Below are 27,971 nucleotides of genomic sequence, written 5' to 3'. Positions count from 1 at the left end.
CTCTTTCGTCGAAAAATTACACTGTGTAGTAAGATAAATTTTTTTTAATTTTATATATATACACTATATACTGACAACTCCTTAGCTTTTTCGTGAGTTTATTTTTTTTTATTTTAATCTCCTTAGTAAAACTTCTGATTTCGTCACTGTATATGAATTATCAATCAAAGTCCTCTATGTTTTTTCTTTGTATGTATTCATGTGTCATGAGTGAGGCTTCCACTAGTCATGATAGGTGAGTGTGTATTAATCTTTTGGTAAAATGTTAGGTACAAATAAAATAATCGAAGATAGGATTAATTTTGTATTATACGTACCCACATGAATTGTAATACTTTATATTTCGTTATCATGGTACGGTATATAAAGTAATAGCATATGTAGTGCGATTTTCCTTAGTTCGCGCATCATGTAGAAGTTATAACAAATTATAATAGTTCTATTGGAAGGAAAAAAAAAACAAGAAGAAGAGAGAAACTATTAGTATAAAAATAATGAGAGGCATAAATGAAGATGTTGGAAGGTGGAATTACAGTATTATATATATTCCACGTGAAATGATACACATAATATTCTCCATAGTAATGCTCGTAACATGGAATCCGATATTTATATTTACATATAATATGATAATAGTTATAATGAAAAAAAAAAGGCTGTAATTTTGATCTTTAGTTTTTCCAGCTTAATATCTTTTAAGATTATTTAGGAAAAGAAAATAATGGGTTATACACATATTTAAGGTTAACCACTTAAACCTTCATATATAAAAGAAATCCTACAATTATTATTTTGTGTAGGCTTCCCTGTTTTTTTTCCTCAGCGTGTAGGCTTCCCATTATATAGGGTTTTATTCAATGTTTCACTTTGAAATAAATAACAGTGTATCTCTAAGTAAATTAAAATAAATCAAAATGAAATAATTAACTAATATTCTATATATTCTATTAAAAGCATGGCTGACTCAGAGGCTTTGAAACTTGGCTTAGGAAATGTTTTTTTTATTTAAGAATAGTACATCGGATGTTTTCATTTAATTTCAACTTGAGTACTTTTGAATTATTTCACCACAGTTTATTTTGATTTACTTAATTATAGATTCACTCATCACATTCAGATTAAACGCTTGACTCTCCTATATATAATGCACCAGTACATATTGTCATCTACTAGTGCGGTTATGCCCATGCTAAGCCCCGGCCCAACAGCTATGTGAGCAATAATGTGTAAATGTATATTTGCTGATGGTTATTTAATCGATTAAACCGACCGTTAACCGTATCGTACCGAACCGATTGTTAGGTTTCTTTTAATAAAATCGTAGGTTTTTATGTAAATCTATAATCATACCGATAATTAGGATATATTTTTTATTTTATAAAAATAAATCGAAAAAATACTGAACCGTACCAAATAAATTTACATGTTAAAATAATATTTATATATTAAGTTTAAAAATAATAAAGCATTAAATTTTTCTTGGGTCTTGAAATTATGAAAATAGTTACAAGCCAACAAATAATTAAATATAAAATTCCAATTCCCAAACCTATATATTATGCTACTCCTATAAAAACTAAATTATTTTCAACATATTCACTAGCAAGACACAAGGTATTGTAGTGATTATGAGTAGCAAACTACAATGTATTATGTTTCCTCTCGTTTGATTTAGATTTATCTTTTTAAATATTTAATCTTCTATAAACTTTATTCTTGAGTCCTAGTCTCAGCTTGGTTAATATCTTTCTACTCGTGTGATTTATATTTTCTTTGTATTAATTTGCTTAGTTTTTTTTACGCTGTTGTAGAACATTGACGGACCTATACTCTACCTATCTTTCATATTTTCTTAATTCATCACCTTTAAAATGTAAAAATGTCTAGAGAGTTTTGCTAAGTCCTATAAAAGTACGTATGTTAATGCATTCTACTTCTTATAGTGACTTTTACATGACATTTTAAATAAAAACGAAAATTAATCGAACTGTACCGATACCGAAGAGAAATCGATATGGTTAGGACGGTTTCGAAAAGTCTAATTTTGGTTGTACATAATAGAATGACCGAACAATTGGTATGGTACAAAATTTATAAAATAACCGGTCGAACCGAACCATTGACACCCCTACTAACACTATATTGATACTATTCAGAAAATTTAGTGGGCGTTTGCACATAAGAATTGTAATATTTCGAAAAAAGTGAATTTTATTTTCAATTGAAAATGATATTTGAAAATTAGATTTGTGTTTGGACATGAATATAATTTTGGGCTGTTTTAGAATTTTTGTGAGTGATCTGCATGAAAATTTTGGAAAACACAAAATTCCAAAATTCATCTTCAAGTTAAACTTGAAAATTTTATGGCCAAACACTGATTTCAAAAAAAAGTAATTTTTTTTTTGAAAAAAAATAAAAAATTTCTTATGGCCAAACGGGCTCATAACTTTACACTTGGAATTAAGCAACACCATTAATCCGGTGCAAATATTATATGAAGGTAAACGAATTTCTGAATCTACCAATAGTTGCTACCGGTGTTTTAAAAGGCGTGAGCATAAGGCGAGGCGTAAGCCCCCTAGGTATTTAATTTTTAATATTTTATAAAATAATATAATTACAGTAAATATTTATAAACAGGTAAAATTACATAAAATTGAAGAATAATATATATATATATATATATATATATATATATATATATATATATATATATATATATATGTGTGTGTGTGTGTGTGTGTGTGTGTATGTGTGTGTGTGTGTGTCCACCCCCACAAAAAAACTAGTCAAAACAATCTATTATACGCTACTTACAAGTACAAGTAACTTGAGTCTAAAAGAATAAAGTTTTCTACATGGAGGAACAAAAAGGATGACTAACCGGCAATTTGAATTTTGAACTTGCTGCTATGAAGGAGAATGAAGTTGAACTTGCTGGTATTGTATTTGTAAAAAAAAAAAAATATTCGTTGCTTTTTGGGAGATATCAGCAGACTAGCGGACAAGATAAAGAATTTGAAAAGACCATAAATTAGGGCTTCAATCAATAAAAAAGGTCTTAACTTTTAAATTTAATACATTTCAGTTCCTTTTTAAAACTTTTGAGTAATTACCAAGCTCACTTTTGAGATTTTTGGTATTATATGAAGGACTTATTCAACAAATTTATTTTAATTTGAAAAAATCTCTAGGGCTTACGCCTCACAAAAAAATGTCACTTGAATGCTCGGGCGTACGGCCCGAACGCGCGGGCGTACGCCTCTTGAGATTTTCGCCCCACACCATCGCCTCGGAGTGTTTTTGGTGTGTTTCGCCCCAGGGCTCGTCCCGAAAACGCCTTTTAAAACACTGGTCGCTACTAACCCAATTGAAATCCCAAATGCAAAAGGTGAAAATCAGTCTTTGCTGGTGATGAATATTGAGCTAAGAGTGAGTCACATGGCAACTCATCTCATTCATTATTAGTCTTAATTAATTTGTTGCATCTCATCTTTCCAACTCCAGTGCAATGCGTGACATATTCAAACCCCGAATTTGGTGCATTTAATTTATTTTAAGTAATTACTTATAGCATATGTTTTTATATTAGCCATGTAATAAAGAATAAAGATATGTCATTATACGAAGTTGCCATCATATAGTGTCTTTAAGAAAATTCTACGCCTTATCAACTTGTTTTTCAAGTTTACCATAGTAAAGGCAGCTGAATTTATCCTTACTGAGCAAATTAAATACGATTGTAGAGATCAGGTAAAAGAAAAGAAAAAAAAAAGACAATTTAGGTTCTACAAAAAGTATTTGAACTAAATCCCGAGGAAAAAGTTATTTTCCTTCAAAATAATTTAATGCAATTCTCAATTTATAATAGTTTAAACTTTCATGCAATCCAATATAGCCCTAAAAAATGATGTCTTTTATATTTAAAATAATTTAATTATAAAATTTCTATTTTACTCTTAATGAGATGATTTATAACCACAAAAATAGCTTAGGATTGTTTTAGACACAACTTTCAAAAGTCTTCTTTTCTTTCCGGTGAAAATCATTTACATCCTTTACCCCTGCTTTTCTCCCCCCCCCCCCCCTTCCCAACATTGAGCAATTGTCATTCTCCCCCTCATTTTCTAATTAATTTTTTAAATGCCTATTTTAACCTCTATATTATCAATTTTTATCTTTCTTTTAAATTTTTCTTAATATCATTATATTTTTCTCATTTTAGTAATATCTATGTGTTAATCGAAAACGGATAGAGTTGAATTTATACGTAGTTCTAAGGGTATGTGGTATAACTTGACATAAATTGTAAGAGTAAATAAGAATATCGAATATCGACTGTAAGGATGAAAAATAAGCAAAGTTGAAAAGAGAATGATTTGTGGATTAAGCAAGATGAATCAACCTTATGAATCTGAAAAAGGATAATTCTTCGATATAGGAGTATATGATATCTGAGTTATAATGTATGCAAAAACTTTCCCCTTTAGAGAAATATAGTCATCCCTCTTATAGTGGAGAGATCTTACTTTAGATATAATTAAAAATACATAGTGGGGAACCCATGATAAGTCAATTTTTCATTAATTCACGCTGAGCTTCTTTCCCTTAGTGCGCTTGTAACGGCTCTTGTCTACGAGCTCGATCTTGATCGGACTCGGTATTGATCGGTATTGGTCGGTTTCTAGTTTTAGAGCTCGATGCGGGTTTGAGCTCGATGTTGACTCGGGGCCTAGTATTAGGCCGGTATTGGTTGGCCTTTGGCCCTTAAGATCGATTCCACTGCTTCTCATCATAGTTCGATTTGGACTCGAGCTCGATAATGACTTCGAGCTCGGTATTCGACCTGTCCCTGAAACTCGAAGCTCGTTTGTGCCTTCTTCGGATCCCATCTCGGTATTATGAAGGCTTTATTTGGTCCATTATGTTCCCATCTCGATCAGTCGTACGAAGGACGAAATCAATTTCTACCGTATACACTATGTTATGAACTTCCCTATATAATAACTAAATTGCATTTTTAAAATAAAAAGGTAATCAAGCATGCGATTTAGTGATGTTGAATAATTAAAATGATGAGCGGAATAAAATAAATTACTCATATCAATAATTTTCTTAATAGTACTTAAATTTTCCAAGCGCAAGATGAAGAGTTTGATTAAAAGCAATTACCTAAACTAACTTAGTAAAATTTGACAATGGAAGTACTGACCGAAAGAGTATTTACTTTTATATCTACCTATTCTAAATGACATTCAAGAGAAAAACAGTATGTTTAAGCAATAATCATGTATGCCATTTAGAATTTTTATTTCCTAAATGAAAAATTATTTCTATGCCTTCTTGAATATACTAACCTAGTATGTAGAATTTAGTTTTATTTTTTAAGTGAGCATATCTCTCTTTTTGAATTTAAATTATAATCTTGGCGACATTTGAAAAATATCGTAAAAGTAACGGGTTTTGTTTAGTATTTCAATTTGGTGTATGCACCACTTTACTCTTGTATAGACAGTTAGACATTTAGAAGAACTATTCAATCATATAATCAATTAGAACCCTCAAAAGACTTTTCGTTTTTCCCCTTAAAATTGTTGACATCCATAACCACAAATATGTACACGTGGATGTTTAAATCATTCCAGAAACATAACACTTACGGTTACTTAAATAAGTAGGATGAATTTGTGAGTGGTATCACGGTAATACAACAACAACAATTCAGTATAATTCACTAGTGAAATCTGGGGAGGATAGTTTGTACGTAGACCTTACCTCTACCCTAGGATAGAGAGGCTGTTTCCGATAGACCCTCGGCTCCCTCCTTCCAAGAACTCTCCACCTTGCTCTTGGGGTGACTCGAACTCACAACCTCTTGGTTGAAAGTGAAGGGTGCCCACCACTAGAGCAATCCAATCTTGTCAAAACTTTGAAGCATATATATTTTCCTAATAATAAGTTATTTTAGAACATTATATGATTTTTAATGAAAAATGTACTATTTTTTGGTTGCAATTATGAGCGGATACACAAAACTGCCTATTTTAACCATTAGGTTCGCAAGTCGTAATGTTCAATTGATCAATATTTTAAAGTTATTATATTAAGTATTTTATTTGTGTAATATTATTCTCTCTTTTGTTGATATCGTTAATTATAGGAAAAATGGCCAAATATATCTCTCTAACTTGATATATTGTTCATATCTACCTTTCGTTATACTATGAGATCAAATATACCCATGCCGCTGTACTTTGGGTTCAAATATACCCCTCATTTAAACGGAGGAACACGTGTCATCGTCCTATTAGTCAATTCTGAATATCTCCTAATTAATTAAAAAGACTCATACCCATTACCCATACCCAAAAAGCAATTTTCTAAAGTAATTTTTGTTTTGTAAAAACTGAAGGAAAAAAAACGAAATTTTTTTTTTTCAGTTTTTACAAAAAAACATGCTTTAAAAAACTGAAAAATATTTTCTAAAGCAATTTTTTTGTAAAACCTGGCAAAAAAAATATTTTTTTTTTAATTTTTTCAGTTTTTACAAAAAAAATACTTTAAAATTTACTTTTCGAGTAATTTAAAGCATTTTTGTATTAAAAAAATTCAGTCTTTTAAAGCATATTTTTTCAAAAACTGGAAAAAAAAATATTTTAGTTTATTTTCAGTTTTTAGTAAAAATAATTTCAGTTTTTATAAAAAAATAAAATTGCTTTTCGGGTATGGATAATGGGTATGTGTAATGAGTATGTATCTTTTTAATTAATTAGGAGATATTTAAAATTAGTCAATAAGACGATGACACGTGTCCTTTCCGTTTAAATGAGAGATATATTTGAACCCAAAATATAACGGCAGACGTATATTTGGACTCATAGTATAACAAAAGACAGATATGAACAATATATCAAAATAGATGGACATATTTGGCCCTTTTTCCTTAATTATATTACTTACATTATATTGGGAGGAAGAAAGTTTATCAACAATCTAAAGATAAAAAGAGTCACTTCTCCAAAGTGAAACTTCAATGAGTAGATACCTCATTCTTGTGGGGCCAACAGTAATGAGATATCAAACCCATTACATAAAGTAATGAGATATCAAAAGGTGGGCAAATTGGTCTTCACAAACCAAAAATAACTAAAAGGGCTACCGTAGTAATACACAATGGTCCAATCAAAATAACACAGAGATAGGTAAAATTCAATGCAAACACACCGCCCGACCCGAAGCTCCTCAACTGTCCCTTATATATAAGTAGAAATAGAATATAGAATTTTGGATTCTAGTAATATAGAGAATTTAAGTGTAATACAAAAATATAACTGTTTATATAGTACTACTACTCAATCATATGACGGAGGTGCATATTATAATTTGCACTAATTTTTTTCACAAACATTTGCAATTAACTTGCTCTTGAAGGTTAGCTTCGTCTTTAAAAAAAAAACCTAAAAGTACAAATAATTCTAGGTGTTTCTCAAGGCACAAAGGTTTTCCCTAGCTAGTTGCCATCAGTGGACACAATAATTGTCCAGCCTAGCAGGGTTATACAATCATTTTTCTTTAGCTTCTCTCTCTGTCCGCTATTCATATTTAGGCTCGATTAAATTCGAATTCGTGACGAAAATTTTAATATTGGGGAATAAAGCGCGCTCTAATAAAAAGGCAACTTCATATATCCATGACATCGATTATGGATGAAGACGAGTTTACCACTCCACTGCAATCCTTATTTGTTGGATTATAGGATCATCGTCGATTTCATTTGGTTTCTATTACCGGTGCTGGATCTACATGATCACTTATAGGTGCTCAAACACCCATTATCTTTGACCAGATTTAGTAAATTTATATAGGCAATTATAAAAAAAAATTAAGACAAATATTGAGTGAGCACTCACTACTAATTTTTTTTTCCTCGTCTTTCAGAATTTTTATCGTCGAGCACCCATGACTTTAAAATCTTAGATCCGCAACTGTCTATTATCCCGCAGCAAAGCTAGAAATAGAAGAGAACTCAATTGAATCGCTTCATCCAAAAATTATACGGTACAAATATGATAAAAATAAATAATCTTTTTGCTATATATATAAAATATTGAACCTGTTATAAATATATTATATTATTGATGTTCATTTAGTACTCCGTTAGAAAAAAGTTTCCTGAAAAAGCTTATCCATATGGGATTCCGCCGTAAATATGTTTATCTATATAGTACTGTATTGGAAATAAGCCTCCTGAAGAAACTTATCCTTTCGGTACTCCGTTATAGATAAATATTACCACCAGTAGAAGATTATCTATATCTGGTACAATAGCATCTTACAAGCAGCTTGCTTTAGTAGCTTGCAATAGCAGCTTACAAGCAACTTGCAGTAGCAGCTTACACAGCAGCTTGCAGTAGCAGCTTACACAGCAGCTTCCTTTCTTTTATAAATAGAGGAGTTTTTAGTTCATTATGTACATCAGTTTGAAGTTGAATAATATACCAGTTTCTCTCTATACTTGTCTTTACTTTACAGTCTTTATTTTATAACACGTTATCAGCACGAGACTCTGCCATCTCGAGCAAATACTTTGAAAGTATTAGAGGTACGAACTTTCTTTTTCTAAATAATGTCAAATCTTTCTAAACTTGAGTTTGTAGCCCTGGATATATCAGGCAAAAGCTACATGTCTTGGGTGCTAAATGCTGAAATTCATCTTGATGCGATGGGTCTGGCAGACACTATCATGGACAAAAATCAAGCAGCAAACCAAGACCGTGCCAAAGCAATGATATTCCTACACCATCACCTTGATAAAGGCTTGAAAATGGAATATCTCACTATTAAAGATCCAGTCATACTGTGAAATAATTTGAAAGATAGATATGACAACCTGAAGATGGTCATTCTTCCACAGACACATTATGATTGGACTCATCTAAGGCTACAAGATTTTAAATCTATCAGTGAGTATAATTCTGCTATGTTCAGAATTATTTCACAATTGAAATTATGTGGTGATAATATTACTGATCATGATATGTTGGAGAAAACTTTCACCACTTTTCATGCCTCGAATATGCTCCTGCAGCAGCAATATCGAGAGATGGGATTCAAAAAGTATTTTGAACTTATCTCTCATCTTCTTGTAGTCGAGCAACATAATGGGCTATTAATGAAAAACTATGAAAGTCTACATATTGGTTCTTATCCATTCCCTGAAGTGAATGAGACGAACTTCCACCAAGCTAAGCGTGGAAGATGACGTAGCTCCAGTCGTGGTCATGGCCATGGTCGGAGAAGAAACTCTAATCATGGTAATAATAATGCACCAAAGAACCCTCCTCACCACCAGCAGTGGAAAAGAAAAGAACAAAAGCATGAAGCGGTGCAAACAGCAAAGGCAAAAAATGCATGTTATAGATGTGGAGGAAAAGGGCATTGGTCACGTACCTGTCGTACGCCAAAGCACCTGGTTGAGCCGTATCAAGCCTCCCTGAAGAAGACGGAGAAAAATGCTGAAACAAATTTTATTTCTGAAGATAATTTAGACTTCATGCATTTGGATGTAGCTGATTACTTTGCACTCCCGGAAGGAGAAACAAGTCATGTGATCGGTGATGAATCTGTAGAAATATAAATATTTTAATTTTTATTGTTTGTAATAGATAGTATGGTTATGTAATTATTGTACATAAATAAAAGTTATGCTTTGAAAATGATATTTACTATCATATTTATTTTGTTTATGTCATTTTGAAGAATATGGATAATCCTCAAATTATGTTTGGATCAAAGACCAATCATGAAGATATTTGTGTAATTGATAGTGGAACAACTCATGCCATATTCAAAGATCAGAAATACTTTTCTTATTTGCATAAGGAAAAAGCAAATGTTTCAACAATATCTGGTAATATAAATTTGATTGAAGGCTCCGGAAGAGCCACTATATTTCTGTCTAAGGGAACAAAACTTATAATAGACAATGCATTATTTTCCTCTAAGTCCCGAAGAAACTTGTTGAGTTTTATAGAGATCCGTCGAAATGGGTATCATATTGAGATGATAGATGAAATGAGTATGGAATATCTTTGTATTACAAAGAATATTTCTGGCCAGAAGTGCATTGTAGAAAAGTTACCAACTCTATCTTCTGGTTTATACTATTCAAAGATTAGTACAGTTGAAACACACTCTATCGTAAACCAGAAGCTTACTGATTCAAATTATTTTCTGCTTTGGCATGGCCGTTTGGGCCATCCCGGATCAATAATGATGAGATGAATTACTGAAAATTCGAGTGGACATCCATTAAAAAGCCTGAAGATTCTTACAAATAATAAATTTTCTTGTGATGCTTGTTATCAAGGCAAAATGATCAATAGACCATCACCAATAAAGGTTGGCATTGAATACCCTGCCTTTTTAGAGCATATACATGAGAATATATGTGGACTTATTCACCCACCAAGTGGATTATTTAGATATTTTATGGTCCTAATAGATGCATCTTCAAGATGGTCTCATGTGTGCCTACTATCATCTCGCAACCTGGCGTTTGCAAAGCTAATATCCCAAATAATTCGATTAAGGGCACAATTCTGAGATTATCCTATAAAGACTATTCTCCTTGATAATGCTGGAGAATTCTTATCTCAAACTTTTGATGATTATTGTCTATCAGTTGGGATAAAAGTTGAACATCTTGTAGCTTATGTTCATACTCAAAATGGCCTTGCAGAGTCCTTTATTAAACGCCTGCAATTGATAACAAGACCACTACTTATGAAAATAAAATTGCCCACTACTGTTTGGGGCCATGTTGTCCTGCATGCAGCATCACTTATCCGTCTCAGACCGATACATTATAATAAATATTCTCTGTTACAATTAGTTTTTGGTCATAAATCAGATATTGTCCATCTACGAATTTTTGGATGTGTTATATATGTGTCAGTAGCACCACCACAACGCAGTAAGATGTGCCCACAGAGAAGGTTAAGAATATATGTTGGGTTTGAATCACCCTCTATTATTCTCTATCTTGAACCATTGAAGAGAGATTTATTTACTGCTCGATTTGCAGATTGTCGGTTTGATGAAATAAATTTCCCATAATTAGGAGAAGAGAAAAAGGAAATCAAAAGAGAAATTGTGTGAAAAGTTTCGTCGTTATCTTATTTTGATCCACGTACCCCTATATGTAATCAGGAGGTCCAGAAGAGCATCCATTTACAAAATATAGCAAATCAAATACCATACGCATTTACTAATTTGAATATGATAACTAAGTCACATATCCCTGCAGAGAATGTGCCTATCCGAATTGATGTCTCAGCAGGACCATCTACTAGCATGAGAGCTAGTGAACCTAAAGCACGCCTGAAGCGTGGTAGGCCTTTGGGTTCTAAGGATCGAAATCCTCGAAAAAGAAAATCGACAAATGATAACGATACTATGAAGGGATCTCCTGAAGAGACCCAAGATCTGATTAGTTCTGAGATTCCTGAAAAAAATCAATGAACCCAAGACTCAAGTGAGCGAGAAACTTTTAATAAGTTCTACTGGTGATGGGATTAATTTAAATCGATCTGAAATAGTGGTGGATAATATTTTTGCATATAATGTTGCACTTAGCATTATGGAAGATAGTGAGGATTTTGAACCCCGATCTGTCGAAGAATGTCGACAAAGATCTGATTGGCCAAAATGGCAAGGGGCAATTCAATCAGAATTGAACGCACTTACTAAAAGAGAGGTCTTTGGACCAGTAGTCTAAACACCTATAGGTATAAAACCAGTTGGTCATAAATAATTTTTTATGCGAAAAAGGAATGACAAAAATGAAGTTGAAAGATACAAGGCTCTCCTTGTCACACAAGGATTCTCACAACGACCTGGAGTCGATTATGAAGAAATATATTCACCCGTTATGGGTGCCATAACATTTCGATATCTCATCAGTTTAACCTTACGTGAAAAGCTTGAAATACATCTAATGGATGTGGTTACAGCTTATCTGTACTGGTCACTTGATAATGAAATTTACATGAAAATCCCTAAAGGATTTATAATGCCTGAAGCATATTCAAAATCTCAGGAAATATACTCAATCAGATTACAAAGATCTTTGTACGGTTTAAAGCAATATAGGTGCATGTGGTATAATCACCTTAGTGAATATTTGCTGAAAGCGGATTATATAAATGATGTTATTTGTCCATGTATTTTTATAAAGAAAATGACATCCGAATTTGTTATACTTGCTGTTTATGTTGACGAAATAAATCTTGTTGGAACTCCAAAAGAGCTCCAAAAGGCAATTGAATATCTTAAGAACGAATTTGAGATGAAAGATCTTGGAAAGACAAAACTTTGACTTGGTCTGCAAATTGAACGTTTAGCAGACATGATCTTTATCCATCAATCTACCTATACAGAAAGGGTCTTAAAACGCTTTTACATGGACAAAGCACACCCATTGAGTACACTAATGGTTGTTCGATCACTTGAAGTGAATAAGGATTTGTTCCGACTTTCAGAAGAGGATGAGGAATTCCTTGATCCCGAAGTACCCTATCTCAGTGCAATTGGTGCACTAATGTATCTTGCTAATGCTATAAGGTCTGACATAGTATTTTTTGTTAATTTACTAGCAAGATATAGTTCTTCTCATACACAGAGACATTGGAACGGGATTAAGCATATATTGCGATATTTAAAGGGAACTCTTGATATGAATTTATTTTATGCTAACAAAGATAGTGCAGACCTTGTTGGTTATGCAGATGCAGGTTATTTATCTGATCCCCTAAAGCTAGATCTCAAACCGAATACATATTTACATGTGGAGGTACTGTCATAGCATGGTGCTCTACAAAGCAATCTATTGTTGCTACTTCTTCAAATCATACTGAGATAATAGTTATTCATGAACCAAGTAGGGAATGCGTATGGTTGAGATCAATAATTCATTTTATTCGAGAAAAATGTGGTTTGAAATGTGAGAAAAGACCCATAATTTTATACGAAGACAATGATACATGCATAGCCCAATTAAGAGGAAGATTTATAAAAGGAGATAGAACAAAAATATATTTCACCAAAATTATTCTACACACACGATCTTCAGAAAAATGGTGACATTGATGTGCAACAAATCCGTTCAATTGATAATCCGGCAGATTTATTCACTAAATCTTTGCCAACTTCAACTTTTGACAAGATGGTATACAAGATTGGAATGCAAAGACTCAAATATTTGAAACAAAATTTTCATCAGGGGGAGTAAAATACGCGATGTACTCTTTTTTTCCTTACTAAGGTTTTTTTCCATAGAGTTTTCCTTATAAGGTTTTTAATAAGGCAGCTAGCATTGCGTATTACTAAATATGTGTACTCTTTTTCCTTCAATAAGATTTTTTTCCCACGGGGATTTTCCTAGTAAAGTTTTAATGAGGCACATTATCTTTTAATGAACATCCAAGGGGGAGTGTTATAAATATATTATATTATGGATGCTCATTTAGTACTCCATTAGAAAGAAGTTTCCTGAAAAAGCTTATCCATATGAGACTACGCCGTAAATATGTTTATCTATTTAGTACTTTATTAGAAATAAGCCTCTTGAAGAAGCTTATCCTTTCGGTACTCCGTTATAGATAAATATTACCACTGGTAGAAGATTATCTATATCTGGTACAATAGCAGCTTACATGCACCTTACACAACAGCTTGCAGTAACAGCTTACAAGCAGTTTACACAACAACTTGAGCAGCTTACACAGCAACTTGCAGTAGCAGCTTACACAGCAGCTTGCAGTAGCAGCTTACACAACAGCTTCCTTTTCTTCCATAAATAGAAGAGTTTTTAGTTCATTATATACATCAGTTTGAAGTTGAATAATATATCAGTTTCTCTATATACTTGTCTTTACTTTACGGTCTTTATTTAATACGATAAACCTTAATATAAAAGATTCTCAATATCATATTTGCATTTTTCCAAATCCCACTACTAATACGCGACTACTGATTAGTCGGCTTATATGTAAAAAAAAGTATATATATTTCCATCACTATTGCACAACTACTAATTAGTCGGCTTCTTATGTTAAAACAATTATTGCACTCTCCCATTCTGAAACCCAAAAATAATAAAAAAATGAAAAAATTGCAGATGCAAAACGTAGTATATCAGGACGCTAACACCACGCCTATTTAAGGTCAGACTAGAGTTGGCAATAATATTTCTCTCCTACCTTTTGGAGTCTCACTCTATTCTTTCTCGAGTGGGATTTAATTTTATATTTTGAGTTTATTAGTTCTGAATTTTAATATTTTAAATTGATAAAGTAGGATTTTTAATACAAATATAAGTTTTGGGAAGAACTATAACTCCGCCTCAGCATCAAACCCATGCTTAATTCCAGGTTTTGCTCCTTCGCCGCCTTTCTTTCATTTATTTATTTTTTATGTTAATTCTCTTGCCAATGCCTCTGTGTTAAATTTTTGTATTCAATTAGTCTCCTTCTACCTTTGTATTTTCTTTTGTTTTTTTGGGGTTGGTTGATTGTGTGAATTGTGTGAAATTACGACGAATTCTGATGCATTGGACTTATCTTTTTGCTGTAATTAAGAAGTTTTTATGAATGAGATTGCAGTGCTGACTTATTTCTGAATTAAGAATAATGGATTTCGTTCTCTCTTAATTATTCATTTATTATTAATTTCATGTTTGTGATTTTCTTAAGTATTAATTCACTGTTGTTTTATCAGTCTTCTCTAGCAATGGTTATATGCATGAAAAAGAAGCAGATATAATAGACACCTAATATAAGTTTAAGTTTCAGGCACAAACAATATAAAAGTGTTTACTCAACCAGATTTTAGATTACTTATGAAGCGATTCCATGTGAATTTTTATGATAAAAATATATAGATAATTTAATAAAAATAAAATAATCTGCTGTTATGGATTAAAATTCATTCATAATGAAATATATCATATATATATATATATATATATATATATATATATAAAACTTAAGTTCTACTTAGCTTTATAACCTGTTTGGACAAGCTTTTTTTTTTTGAAACAAAAGTGCAAATATTCCAAAATTAAGGTGTTTGCCCAATCTTTTGCTAGAAGGAAAAAATTTGCTCTTGAGTAAAAGCAGAAGCAATTTTTTAGAAGCAAAAAAATAAAGTAAACACTTCTGAAAAAATACACTTAGAAACGCTTTTTAAAAGCTTGATCAAATTTTAATTGTTGTTCAAAAGTGTCTTTCAAATTAATTAATCAAATACAAACTCTTTCTCAACAAAAGTATTTTTTTTAAAAGCACTTTTGAAAAAAATATTTTTCGATAAAATAAATTATTTTTAAAAACTTGGTCAAATAGACTATTATAAAGTTACTTGAAATAGCTTTAATCGTTGAGTTTTCATTCCTTTTTTTTTTCCCTAATGAGTGCTCTTGCACATGAAAATGAGTTGTCAATATACGTACTAATTATGTTTGTTTTTTTAATGTTTCTTTGAGATTAACTTGGTTGACCGCACATGAACTAGATTAATTTTAGTATAATAGAAATACTAAATTAATGACATCTTGCTATAAAAATGTTTGACTTAAAGTTCACTTTGTTTTGTTGTAATTAATCGCATAACTTCCGGAAAAGGCAAATATCTTCTTTGATCTTGAATCTTGCTGTCAAGTTTCATTACCATTAATTTCATTTCTTCTACAAGTTTCCCCTTCTTTTGGGTGGTCTTTTTGTGCTTTTTTTATAAATTGGGACACCATAACAGCTACTAGGTAACTCTGTCCACTGAAGTTTTGAGTTTGAAAAATGAAAAGAAATCGAGGTCGACCTTGTAATCTTCCAATCACTTCATTGTCCATTAGGTTACATTCAGCGAGATAAGTTATAGTGATAACTATCACCAAAGCCAGGACTATGAGTTTGTGGAAACTTCTTAGCTTGTGTGATTGGCTCAGGGGCAGACTATGAGTTCATCTGAATTTATAATTTTCGACAAGGAGCATAGAATATAAAAAAAACCTATTGAAATTTTAGTAAATAATAGATCTCAACTCATAATTTTAATAGTATAATGAATTTAATGTTGAAATATTTATGTTACTTTTTGTTGTTGTTGTTGTTGGTTAACTCCTTTGTTTTAGGAGAGGTTGGGCTTTAGTGCTCTGATTAAGGTCACAAATTTATTGAATTTCTTCACACTTTTAGTTTCTTGTTGTATCTGACAGCTAAGGCATGAAATTGGTACTGGTAGGTTAATATTTTGGTATTTTTAAGTTAAAAATGTGTTTGAAAAGTAACAACAACAATATACCCAGTCTAATCCCATAAATAGAGTTCGGAGAGGATAGTGTGTACGCAGATCTTATCCCTACCTTATAAAGTTAGAGAAGTTGTTTCTGATAGACCCTCGGCTCAAGAAATTCCTAGTAATAAGTTTCATTAACAAATCTTTTCTTAATATAAGAACTTATATTCAAGCAGAAATCAGATCTTCAACTTTCAAATACTCGGTCAAATAAAATAATTTCAGAAAAACGGATGATTTCCAAACTAAATCACCAATAAAATAAGTTTTGAAAAGCGAACTTCTGCACATGCGATATCTTTTTTTCTTTTTTCTTTTTAACATCTTCCTAATTAAGAAAATCTATAGTATTTTCATATTTGTTTTCAGCGTGATTTGAACCCAAAAATTAACGATCATGGGTAAATGTGTTTTTACCGACTGAGCAACCACTTAGCGATAAAGCAAAACAATATTGTAGTAAGAAAGATGGTTGGTATAGACTCTAGTGCGTGACATAGACAGGTATGACATTTATATCATTATGAACTACAAGTATGGACCCTCACCTTCATTATTGGTTCCAACTGCTGTTGTGACTTCTAGTACTGTATTAATTGTTACTGAGTAGATTGAAGGTAGAATTTATGAGTTTTCGGCCAAAAATATTCACATCAGCCCAATATATATAAATATACATTAATCACTACAAACAAAAATTACACACAAAACTGCTACTAATAAATTTGAATTTGCTTTTATATATATGCACCTACGAAAAGGATCCTATTGCAGACGAAACGAGAGTTCTACGTATATCTTCTTGGCACATATAGGCGGATCTATGACGAGTTCTATGAATTCAACTGAAATTAAGATGTATATATCTGATAATCGTTGATCAAACTCATTCTGAATCTGCTGATTTTATATTTTTCTTCTTTAATTTTGAGTTTTTGCTATTCCATATATGAACTCACTTTATCTTGCTTTTTCTTGTTACTGGCTCTTTCAGGATGTTTTGAGACAATCTACTAGAGTTTACAAGTAGTATCAAATTGTGCAAAAAGGAGTTACAGCTCTTTTTAACTACAATTAATTTTGTTGAGATTTAATTAGAGAAAAGAATATCAAGAATAAAGATGGGGTTTTGGACATTATTTGAGGTGGCATCCATGCCAATATTGCAAGTACTCCTCATAAGTATTTTAGGTGCTTTAATGGCCACTGATTATCTCAAGCTTCTTCACTCTGATGCCCGAAGATCTCTTAATAAAGTAAGAATTTTCTTTATTTTCTAAGTATTAATTTTCTTTAATATTTATTTATGGAATATGTACATGCATTGACTTCCTATTTACTACTTACTTTACTATATCATCAATTTCTTAATTTTATATAAATTCAAATCTCGCTATAACAGTCTCATTTGTTCCCATATTTTTGGATGTTATTGTGCAGTGTTGTTGTAGAGAACATATATTATAATATAATATGAAAAATTAGTTCCAAAGAAAATTTGACCATTATAGTGAAGTACTATTATAAAGGATAGCTGTTATAAAGAGGTCTGATTGTATTTTATATGTCTCGATGTAGATAGTGTTCGTGATATTTACGCCTTCCTTAATGTTTGCAAGTTTGGCAAAGACTGTCACCTTGGACGACATTATCTCATGGTACGTACTAACAAATTTGAACTTTTAATTCAATATTAATATTATTCCTTTGGTGATCATGTTTAAGACTAGTCAAAAAGCAAGGTTTGATATTAATACACTAAAGTTCTTAATTAATTATTGTGTGTTAGGTGGTTTATGCCCATTAATATTGGGCTAACATTTCTAGTTGGAGGAATTCTTGGATGGTTAGTTGTGAAAATACTGAAGCCAGAGCTACATTTAGAGGGACTCATTATTGCTACATGCTCAGCAGGTACACATTTGTCAATTTATTGGCAACTTCTTCCACCGCAAAAGAATTAGTTACGCTAAATCGCTTGTAGCTAACGGAATTTTTTGATAATCTATCGCTAAATAGGATTAACAATGAATTATTCTTTTTTTAGTAGTCTTCTAGTTCTTTCTTATACCATTTACCTTTATATTTTACCAGTTTCTCATCTAATAATTTATTATTTTCAAACAGGTAATTTGGGAAACCTTCTTTTGATAGTAATTCCAGCAATTTGTAAGGAGAAAGGTAGCCCGTTTGGTGATCATGGAATTTGTGCTTCTGTTGGTCTCTCTTATGCCTCTTTCTCTATGGCAGTAAGTTCTTATAATAGACTTTTTTTTCTTGGATTATTAATTTCACGTTTGGTCACTTTTATTTTTCTAACCAAAATAATTCTTTTATCATATTAAAGAAACTAAATTTTAAACTTTATCAAATATAACAGTAAAGTCATCCAACTATCTTTTTCCGACACTAATGTAACTAAACTATATATGTCAATTATTTTAATGTGATAATAAAAAAGAGTTTTATAACTTTAATATTTATTTATTTTAATGTGACAAGAAATAGTATTATAATTGTACTGTTATGATGAACAAAGTTTTATGACAATACGTAAAATTCATGCATTTATGGTCTGCAAATCAGTTATTTCTAATTCTATAACCATTAATTTTCTTGATTTTGAAGGTTGGCGGTTTCTACATATGGACTTACACATATCACCTAATAAGAAGCTCATCTGTGAAATTTAAAGCACTAAAAGCAGCTGAGGAAGATGCCTTAAAGAAACCAAATAAGGATTTTGATGCAAGTGAGAAATCTCACCTTCTTGAAGGAGTTGCCCAAGATGATCTTGTTGTTAGCATTTCACCAACAAAATATGACCCTGAAAATCAAACTGTAAAGTTCCCATTCTTTATTTTCGTTACTTTTACGTCTTTAACTTTATCCACTATAACAGTATAGTCGTTAAGCAAGCAATTGAAAGGAAGATTGGATCCTCATAATAATAGAATCACTAAATTTTAACCTCTTTAACGACAAAATCTACCCATCAAGGTGATTTTACTAGTAAAATATTGTGACTTTACTGTTATAATATGTAAAGTTAAACTATAACGTGACAAAAAAATATTTGTATACTGTTATAGTGGGTGAAATACAATTTACTTTTATGTAGCTCAAAATGATTTTGTGATTTTATTGTCATAGTGATTAAAGTTCAGAACGGGAGTCTTGGAGCTACTGTAAAGTTGTTTCCGTATGACCTATAAGTTACGGGTTCGAGCCATAGAAGCAGTCACTAATGCTTGCATTAGGGTAGGCTGTATACATCACACTCCTTGGCGTGCGGACCTTCCCCGGACTCTGCGTGAACACGGGATACTTTGTACACCGAGCTGTCTTTTTTCAGCGATTAAAGTTCAGTAATCGTAATGAAATTAAAAGAAAAAAGCATATTTCTAATTCATCAATCAATGTTAACTTGCAGAAAACATGTGAAAAAGCAGACATGGAACCAAAGAAAGGGGAAGTATTATCATGGAGTAAATTTTTGCACAAAATTGTGGAGGAGCTATTGGCACCTCCAACAGTTGCAGCAGTAAGTTCTGTTTTTTATTTTACTTAATGTTTTTAATTTTCATTTGGAGTGTTCCTACAAAGATGAATAAAAAATAATAATTACTCTTTTCATTTCATTTCTTGGTAAAATCCAGATTATTGGACTTATATTTGGTTCAGTAACATGGTTGAAAAACCTGATTATTGGTAGTGCTGCTCCCCTTAGAGTTATCCAAGACTCTGTCAAATTACTTGGGTATGTTTCAATCTCCATTCTTTTATTCAAGTTGATAAAATCAAATATTTTACTCTTGCAAGAATTAACCTAAATAACTGTCCATACAACCACTTAAACTAAAACTAACCGACGAATATATAATATATGTATAACTCATATGTAATATATGTATAATCAGGTATAATCAGTGTATAAATTATGTATACTGAATAAAAAATAGCAAATTTGGCAAGCTAAAAGGGTAGCCCGGTGCACTAAGCTCCTGCTATGCGCAGGGTCCGGAGAAGGATCGGACCACAAATATCTTTTGTACGCAGTCTTACCCTGTATTTCTGCGAGAAGCTGTTTTTACGGCTTGAACCCGTGTGACCTCTCTAATGTGATTTACATTTTAAATAAGATTAATAGTAACTAATATTCAAACTCTTGCTTCATTACATTCTTGTTTTCTGTGAAATTGACATCTCACCTTCCTCTCAATGCCAGGGATGGGACCATTCCATGTATCACTCTTATACTAGGAGGAAACCTCACCCAAGGTAATACTGATGTCATTTCTTGTCCTGATGCTTAACTGAAAGTAATGATATTTTAGCTAGCATTTTTATGAGGTAGTCATATCGTAGGAATATCTCTTAGGAGTATATAATTTGTGCTATAAGTCTAAGAGTTTAACTTGTATACACCAACGACTTCAAGCATAAAACATTTGAAGGGGAATCTTGGCGTAACTGGTAAAGTTGCGTACGATAGACCCTTGTGATCCGGCCCTTCTCCAGACCCTGTGCACAGCGAGAGCTTAGTGCACCAGACTGTCCTTATTTTAACATGTTTTACCAAGTAACATGTCATTATTTTCAGGTTACTAATCTAACCATTTATGGATAGTTATATATTATTATCTTTTAGGTGACTTGATAGTGTAAAAGATCCTTCACACTGTCAGTGGATAAAATTTAAAGCTCGTTAGTGTTTTAACTTATACACTAAGGGTGGCAGTTTGAGCTCAAATCTATTTGACCCGTCCAACCCGTCCAAGGTTGGGTCGGTCATTGACCCGTCCATTTGTTAAACTCAGTCCATCTTGACCCAGCGCATCTTAGCCCATTTAAAGTTGGGCTGATTTTTAGTCCAAATTAAACAATGATCAACTTTACTAAAATATCTTTAAAATTATTATTTTTTGCTTAATATGTCATATATGACCATAACAAAAGGAAAAAAATCTTATTTTATAAGTAAATAGTTCAGAAGAAAATAATATACATTAATTAAAGCTTGATAAGAGTTTGGTGGGTTAGGCTATTACCCAAATTTTAGTCCATCTTGACATAGTCCATCTCGGCCCAAGTAACTTTTGACCAGCCCATTTATTGACTCAATCCATTTTGACCCGCCCAAAATCAGCCCAACCCGCCCATTTGACACCCGCAGACTATATTAACAATATAAGTAATTCTTACATTGCCGGTGTATCGTAACATATTGTAACATGTAACCTGCCTTAGCTTCTATGTTACTAATCCATTTTTTTATGAACAATTACATATAGTTATCTTTTAAACAATACGAATAATCTAAAAATATTTTACATTGTCTTGTCCTAGTTCTCAGATCTTTCTTTTGAGACAGTGAGAAGTTAACTTCTGCATTGCCAACTTGACAGGATTGAGGAAGGCAAAAGTGAAACCAATGATCATAATAACAGTTGTATGTGTGCGGTATATATTCAGTCCTCTAGTAGGAATTCTAGTTCTTAAAGGAGCTGGCAAACTAGGATTTCTTGCAGCAGATCCCCTTTACAAATTTGTATTAATGATTCAATACACATTGCCACCCGCCATGAATATCGGTACACTTCAAATGCTCTTAATTAAGTGTAAATTTAACATGTTGTAGCAAGTTATCTGTCTTATTTTCGATTAACTGTTGAGAACGATGAACTGATATATTATGATTATGGCGATATATATACTGGTGCAGGAACAATGACGCAACTATTTGACGTAGCACAAGAAGAGTGTTCAGTCCTTTTCTTGTGGACTTATTTGGTTGCAGCATTTGCACTCACTATTTGGTCCACCGTATTCATGTGGCTCTTGTCCTAATTAATGTCACAAGATCGAAGACGAAGATGAAAACAGATCCCTTTTGTTCCCCTCTTGCAAAAATGGGGTGCTTTGAAGTAATTTTCATATTATCATATACATCTAAATGTGGGTAAAAAATGTGAAATATACCATATGGAACTAGGTATTAGAAATATTTCATCCATTCATAGATATAGTGCTAGTGTGTGCTATAATTCTTTTTGTTTTTTTCCCTCCTTATTTTTGATTTTAGCTTCGATTTTTTGTCAAGTAATATTGTCTCCTTTCAGATTGTGCTTATATGGATGGAAAATATATATATAGCCATATTACTTTGACAAAATATATATAGCCATATAGCCATATAGCCAAATATATATGAACCCATCTCAATATGAAATTTCAGCACATTATGCTGGAATCTCATATATAAAAAATTTGAACTCTAGCATATTATGCTGGAGTTTTTCGGACTTTTAAGGGTGCTTTTGTCAGATTTTATCTTTATATGAACAATCGACTAAATTTCAATTACTTTTGAAATTGTGGTTATTTTTCAATTATCAATTGTACATCTGGTTATTTCTGATTTTTCTTCCCTAGATCAACATTACTAAATATTTCAGGTCCACTATTGTGTTGGGTTACTATGGCCTAAAAATACTTTTGATATGATGTGATATTGTTCGTTTTGGGCCAAGCTTATACGGTTTTTTTCGAAAAGTCTCACACTATTAAGGGGTAGTTTGGTATGATGGATAAGAAAAAATAATCCTCGGATAAAAATTTTGTATTGTTTTATCCCTTGTTTGGTTGCTAATCTTAGGATAAGCTATCTCAAGATTAAAAATAGTACTGAGATAACTTATACCTGCTAGAGAGTGGAATAGTAATCCCACGATAAAGCAGTAAAATTGATCATCCCAAGTTTAATACAATGTACCAAATAATCAATAAGAAATAATACAGGATAACAAATCACAATATAAACTTGTCTTCAAACCAAACAACCCCTAAAAATATCCAAACTCCTTATAATTAGCTTATTTTTCTTTTCTACTTTTCATATAAGACTTTGTTCAGACACCCACCCCATTTAAATCTCTATTGAGCTTTCTAGTTAATCTTCTATTGTTGCTTTTCTACCAATCAATCACTTTTTTTATCACCATTTAAAGTCAAGCATACAGGCAGATGTAATAACTAAGAGGTTTGCAATTATCATATGAATCCAAGAGAGAGAACCCACTGCATGAGTACTAATGGGCCTGGGCTTAAACATCACAACTAAAGCCCAATCAATACCTACCTTAGGCCCGTAAAAATTCACTTGTTGAAATATAACAGACATTTGCATAAAATAGTTTAAAATAGAGGATTTTTCAGAAATCACTATTGTTTAGTGGCTATTAATTTCCTATAGCTACCATATACATAATTACTTCCTATAGCTACTATTCAGTTGTTACGGTAGTGTATTCACATGTATTCGCACTGATGTATTCATGAATACAACAAAAAGCGCTTAAAATCAGGGCAATCTAGTTGTACGCGCATGTATTCACATGTATTCGCGCCATGTATTCATGAATATAACAGTAAAAAAATACCTAAAATCAGGACAATCCAGTTATACGCGCATGTATTCACATGTATTCGCACTGCTGTATTCATGAATACAGCGGTAAAAAACGCCTAAAATCAGGGCAGTCCAGCTGTACGCGCATGTATTCGCGTCATGTATTCATGAATACAACAGCAAAAAACGCCTAAAATCAGGGCAGTCCAGTTGTACGCTCATGTATTCACATATATTTGTGCTACTGTATTCATGAATACAGTTGTACGCGCATATATTCACATGTATTCGCGCCATGTATTCATGAATACAGTAACGGCAATCCCTTAAAAATAGGTATGTCCAGTTGTCTAAGAGAGAAGAAAAACATAAATAGCGTATTTCATGCCTTATTTCATGTATATACCATAAAATACTTATTTTGCTATAAAATATAAAAGGTAGCTATAGAAAATAATATTTTAAAATAATTTTAGTTTATAATAAATAGGGTGTATACTTTTGCTATAGGAGGTAAAATTTTCTTTAAAATAGCCGGTTCTTCATTAAAAATAGGGAAAATGACACTAAACGAATTTTAAGAAAAGCTCGTTTAATATGTGCAGTGAGCATTTAGCATGTTTAATTCTGTTGAAGCATATTGAATTTACTATCATTTGCTGATGTTTTGTCAGATTTATTAATTATTAACATGCCCATTTTGAAGAACTAGCTAGCTGAATCCGTTATTGCGTACTTCAACTAATTATTAAAATCGCCTAGAATAATTCTGTTTATTAAAATTTAAACAGATAAAAATAATCATCTTGCATTTTTAATTTGGCGATATTGGTATTTGAAACTTGAAATACACCTTGCTAATCAATGTAAAGCTTTTTCTCAATCACCGACGAAATTCTACAGGTAAAAGGGAAATATCTCCATTCATTCACAAACGAGAAAGAAATGTTTACTTAAGAGATGCAACAAGCTTACCCACCACAAAAGTAGATAAGAATAAAAAAAAGAACCAACAAGAAATTAACTAAATTAAAGTTGGTTTTCCATTTTCACGTTACCAGACATCATGGTAATTATCACTCTTCATTATAATTTAGTAGGTTTTTTAAAATAATAGTGATGTCCGCGCCAGGAAAAAAAAACTTATGATTCAAGAATATTTAAATAAATGAAGTAAAAAATTTCCCCTTTTCTTGTATTTTTTAGGGATACATAAAGTCAAATTTCTTGATAACAATCATATCATTTATAACATTACTTCATTATAACCGTCAAAATTATTTTTTAACCAATTTCTTATATTATGTTAAAATGTATGTTCTTTATAATAGTACTTTGCTATAACAATTAAAAACAGTCGAAATAAATGAGATGGTTACGGAAAAATTTGATTGTATGTTATTGAAAGACAAAAGTTGGTGTGGTACTACTACATCATAGATTGAGACAGCTTATTTTTTCTTAATCCATCTGTCATATCTGTCGTGTCGAAATAAATGAGACTGTTATATTATATATTACAAGAAGATAAAAGCTCGTGGGGTACTACTACATCATATAGATAGAGACTGCTTATTTTTTATTAGTCCATCTGTTGATGAATTCTGTAATGAAGGGGACTTCCAAATATTATTGATGTTCTTTTTCCACATGCTAGAAAAAGATATTATTTCTCATTATCATTCATGGACCCATATTCATTATGCATCTTTATCAACAACAAAAAAAAAGTTTAGGATAGAAGGCAACAACATTTGCCGTGTAAGTAGCCAACTCGCGGCGAAATTAGAAATTTTTTTAAAGGTATTTAAATTTAAAAGAAGTGAAAAAAAAATTATGACAAATGATGTTCAATATGTGTTATATACCTCTAAAACGTAATATTTTATTTATATACACAATGTAATTTTTCCACAAAGGGTAATCAGTTTACCACTCTTGTGACCATGTGGCTTAGCCACTACTTCCCACTCGAGACACATGATAATTAACTAAGTAGGGATTCCATTATGTTTTTTAATAATTGTGATGTTCGGTTTAGTTTATATATATTTTAAGAAGTATTAAGTAATTTTATCTTTTAAGATTTTTTATATATGGGAAGAAATTGCTAAATATTTTATTTTTTGTTGAAATTTGAACCAAAACCTCATAATTTTTAATCCGGATATTTTACAAAGGAGATTTTGGTTGAACGAAAATTTGGTTGACATAGAAATAATACCAAGTTTCAACCAATTAATTTCCAAAATTAAACACTTGATAAGTAATGGAGGTGTCACATTGACACGTTTCTTTCTTTCATTTGGAGATACTTTTCGTACCAAAAAATAGTCAAGGATGAAAAAGGGGTAGTGGCATAATAATCATTCAAAGAGGAAATAGTGGTTTTGTGCACATAAAGATTAGTAAATAAATTGACAGATAATTAATGTTTGCTTATCTTGATCTTGCTGTGATCTTATACAAATAGGCAAACTTTCTGAAAACGTGGTACGAACTAGGAATCAGTAACCTCGCCGACCTAATAAAAAAACACAAAACACGACATCTTTATGCTGTGTTCTCCAGGTTGCTAAAGTTTTCTTTAGGTCATTGTCATAAAAATAAACATAGGTTCATGTCCCCTGGTTCAATTTGGATAGCTAATTAGCTGTACCAAAATTGATGAATACTAAGTGGGCGTTTGGACATAAGAATTGTAAAATTTTGAAAAAAATAATTTTTTTCAAGTGAAAATGTTTTTTGAAAATTAGAGTTATATTTAGACATGAATATAATTTTGGATTGTTTTAAAATTTTTGTGAGTGATCTAGGTGAAAATTAAAAAAAAAAATAGCTTTTTGGAATTTTTCAAATTTTCAAAAAATTCCAAATTATTCAACTTCAAGTGAAAATTGAAAATTTTATAACCAAACGTTGATTTCGAAAAATAGTGAAAACTTTTCGAAAAAAAGTTAAAAACTTTTCATGGCCAAACAGGTTCTTAACATATCTTAAAATTTTCTAGAGTGCAATTTTGGGAATATTAGGGCCACTTGAGATGTTTGAGTACACAAAGGAGAAAACTAGAGATAAAGTGTATTTATATAGAACAAGTATGACAAAAATATTTATAATGCATAACCAACTATATTTAGAAGGCATACAGCTATTCTTAGGGCTGCTATTTATGAATTAGTTATTACTTATTTTATCCTGAAAATTTGAACTAAAAATCTTAACTATATTCAGAGGGCAGACAATTATTCTTAGGGCTGCTATGAATATCGAGAGCAAAAACCCAGAAAAAGAACAGGAGTTTCATATCCCCCCCAAACCTCCCGATATTACCAATGGAATCAACCCTGGTTACCAAAAAATCCAGGGATCATTGTTCAAAGAAAAAACTTCTTGCATACGAATCAATGGCAAACCCCAACACCCTCCACCTTGACACCAACACAATCAATGATTTGTTGGATACCTCACTATCGCAATTTATGGAACCTATGGAAGATGTGACTCCAAGCTCCACCACCAGCAATACTACCAAAGGCATCAAGGAAATCATTCTAACGGAGGAGGATCGAAATTGCATGTATCCCCGTAGAAAACACTCCCTCAAAATTAAGCTGATTGGAAAACGTATTCAACACCAATACCTAAGAGAAAAAATTACCCAACTATGGAGAACAACATAACCTTTTCCATTGATCGACCTAGGCCATGGCTATTTTGTTATCAAATTCACTAAGGAAGAAAACATGATACAAGCACTACAAAATGGCCCACGGCTCATCAATGGATACTTCCTCTCTATTAAACAATGGGAACCAAACTTTATGGCTGAGAAAGCAAAACAAGTGCACACTGCAGTTTAGGTACGCCTGCCGCAATTACCTACAGAGTTCTACAATGGCCTAATACTCAGAAAGATTGGGAACTCCATCAGCAAACTCCTAAAAATATATGCATGTACCAGTGCTACTCTAAGGGGTCGTTATGTGAGGCATTGTGTGGAACTACCTATGGATAACCTAGTCCAATCTTTTATACTCATTGGATCCCACCTACAACAGTTAACATATGAAGGGAATAATATTTTATGCAAGAATTGTGGTCGCTTGGGTCATGTACAAATCACATGCCCTCATGGTAAAATCAGTTCATCTCAGTTAGTATAACCTATCAATGAGAAAAACAACACCTCATCAGAAAACCT

At 31.9% G+C, this 27,971-nt stretch overlaps 1 protein-coding gene across 2 annotated transcripts; it reads left to right on the top strand.

The window, feature by feature from the left end:
* Nucleotides 1-14,096: 14,096 nt before the first annotated feature.
* On the top strand, nt 14,097-22,531 carry LOC107793550 (protein PIN-LIKES 7). 2 transcript variants are annotated; one of them, XM_016615926.2, is made up of 11 exons: nt 14,097-14,435; nt 17,351-17,612; nt 17,935-18,014; nt 18,146-18,270; nt 18,484-18,605; nt 18,985-19,197; nt 19,790-19,900; nt 20,016-20,116; nt 20,585-20,637; nt 21,765-21,950; nt 22,082-22,531. In XM_016615926.2, exons 2-11 carry the CDS (start codon nt 17,478-17,480, stop codon nt 22,204-22,206), a joined length of 1,251 nt encoding a protein of 416 aa, XP_016471412.1. In that variant the 5' UTR covers nt 14,097-14,435; nt 17,351-17,477; the 3' UTR covers nt 22,207-22,531. The 2 variants fall into 2 exon arrangements, with proteins under 2 accessions (XP_016471412.1, XP_016471413.1); XM_016615927.2 differs by lacking the exon at nt 14,097-14,435 and adding an exon at nt 16,970-17,214.
* The last annotated feature ends 5,440 nt before the right edge of the window (nt 22,532-27,971 follow it).

The sequence above is a fragment of the Nicotiana tabacum genome, chromosome 14 (genome assembly GCF_000715075.1).
Source record: "Nicotiana tabacum cultivar K326 chromosome 14, ASM71507v2, whole genome shotgun sequence".
Classification (NCBI taxonomy): Eukaryota; Viridiplantae; Streptophyta; class Magnoliopsida; order Solanales; family Solanaceae; genus Nicotiana; species Nicotiana tabacum.
This window is presented reverse-complemented; position numbering and strand designations above follow the sequence as displayed.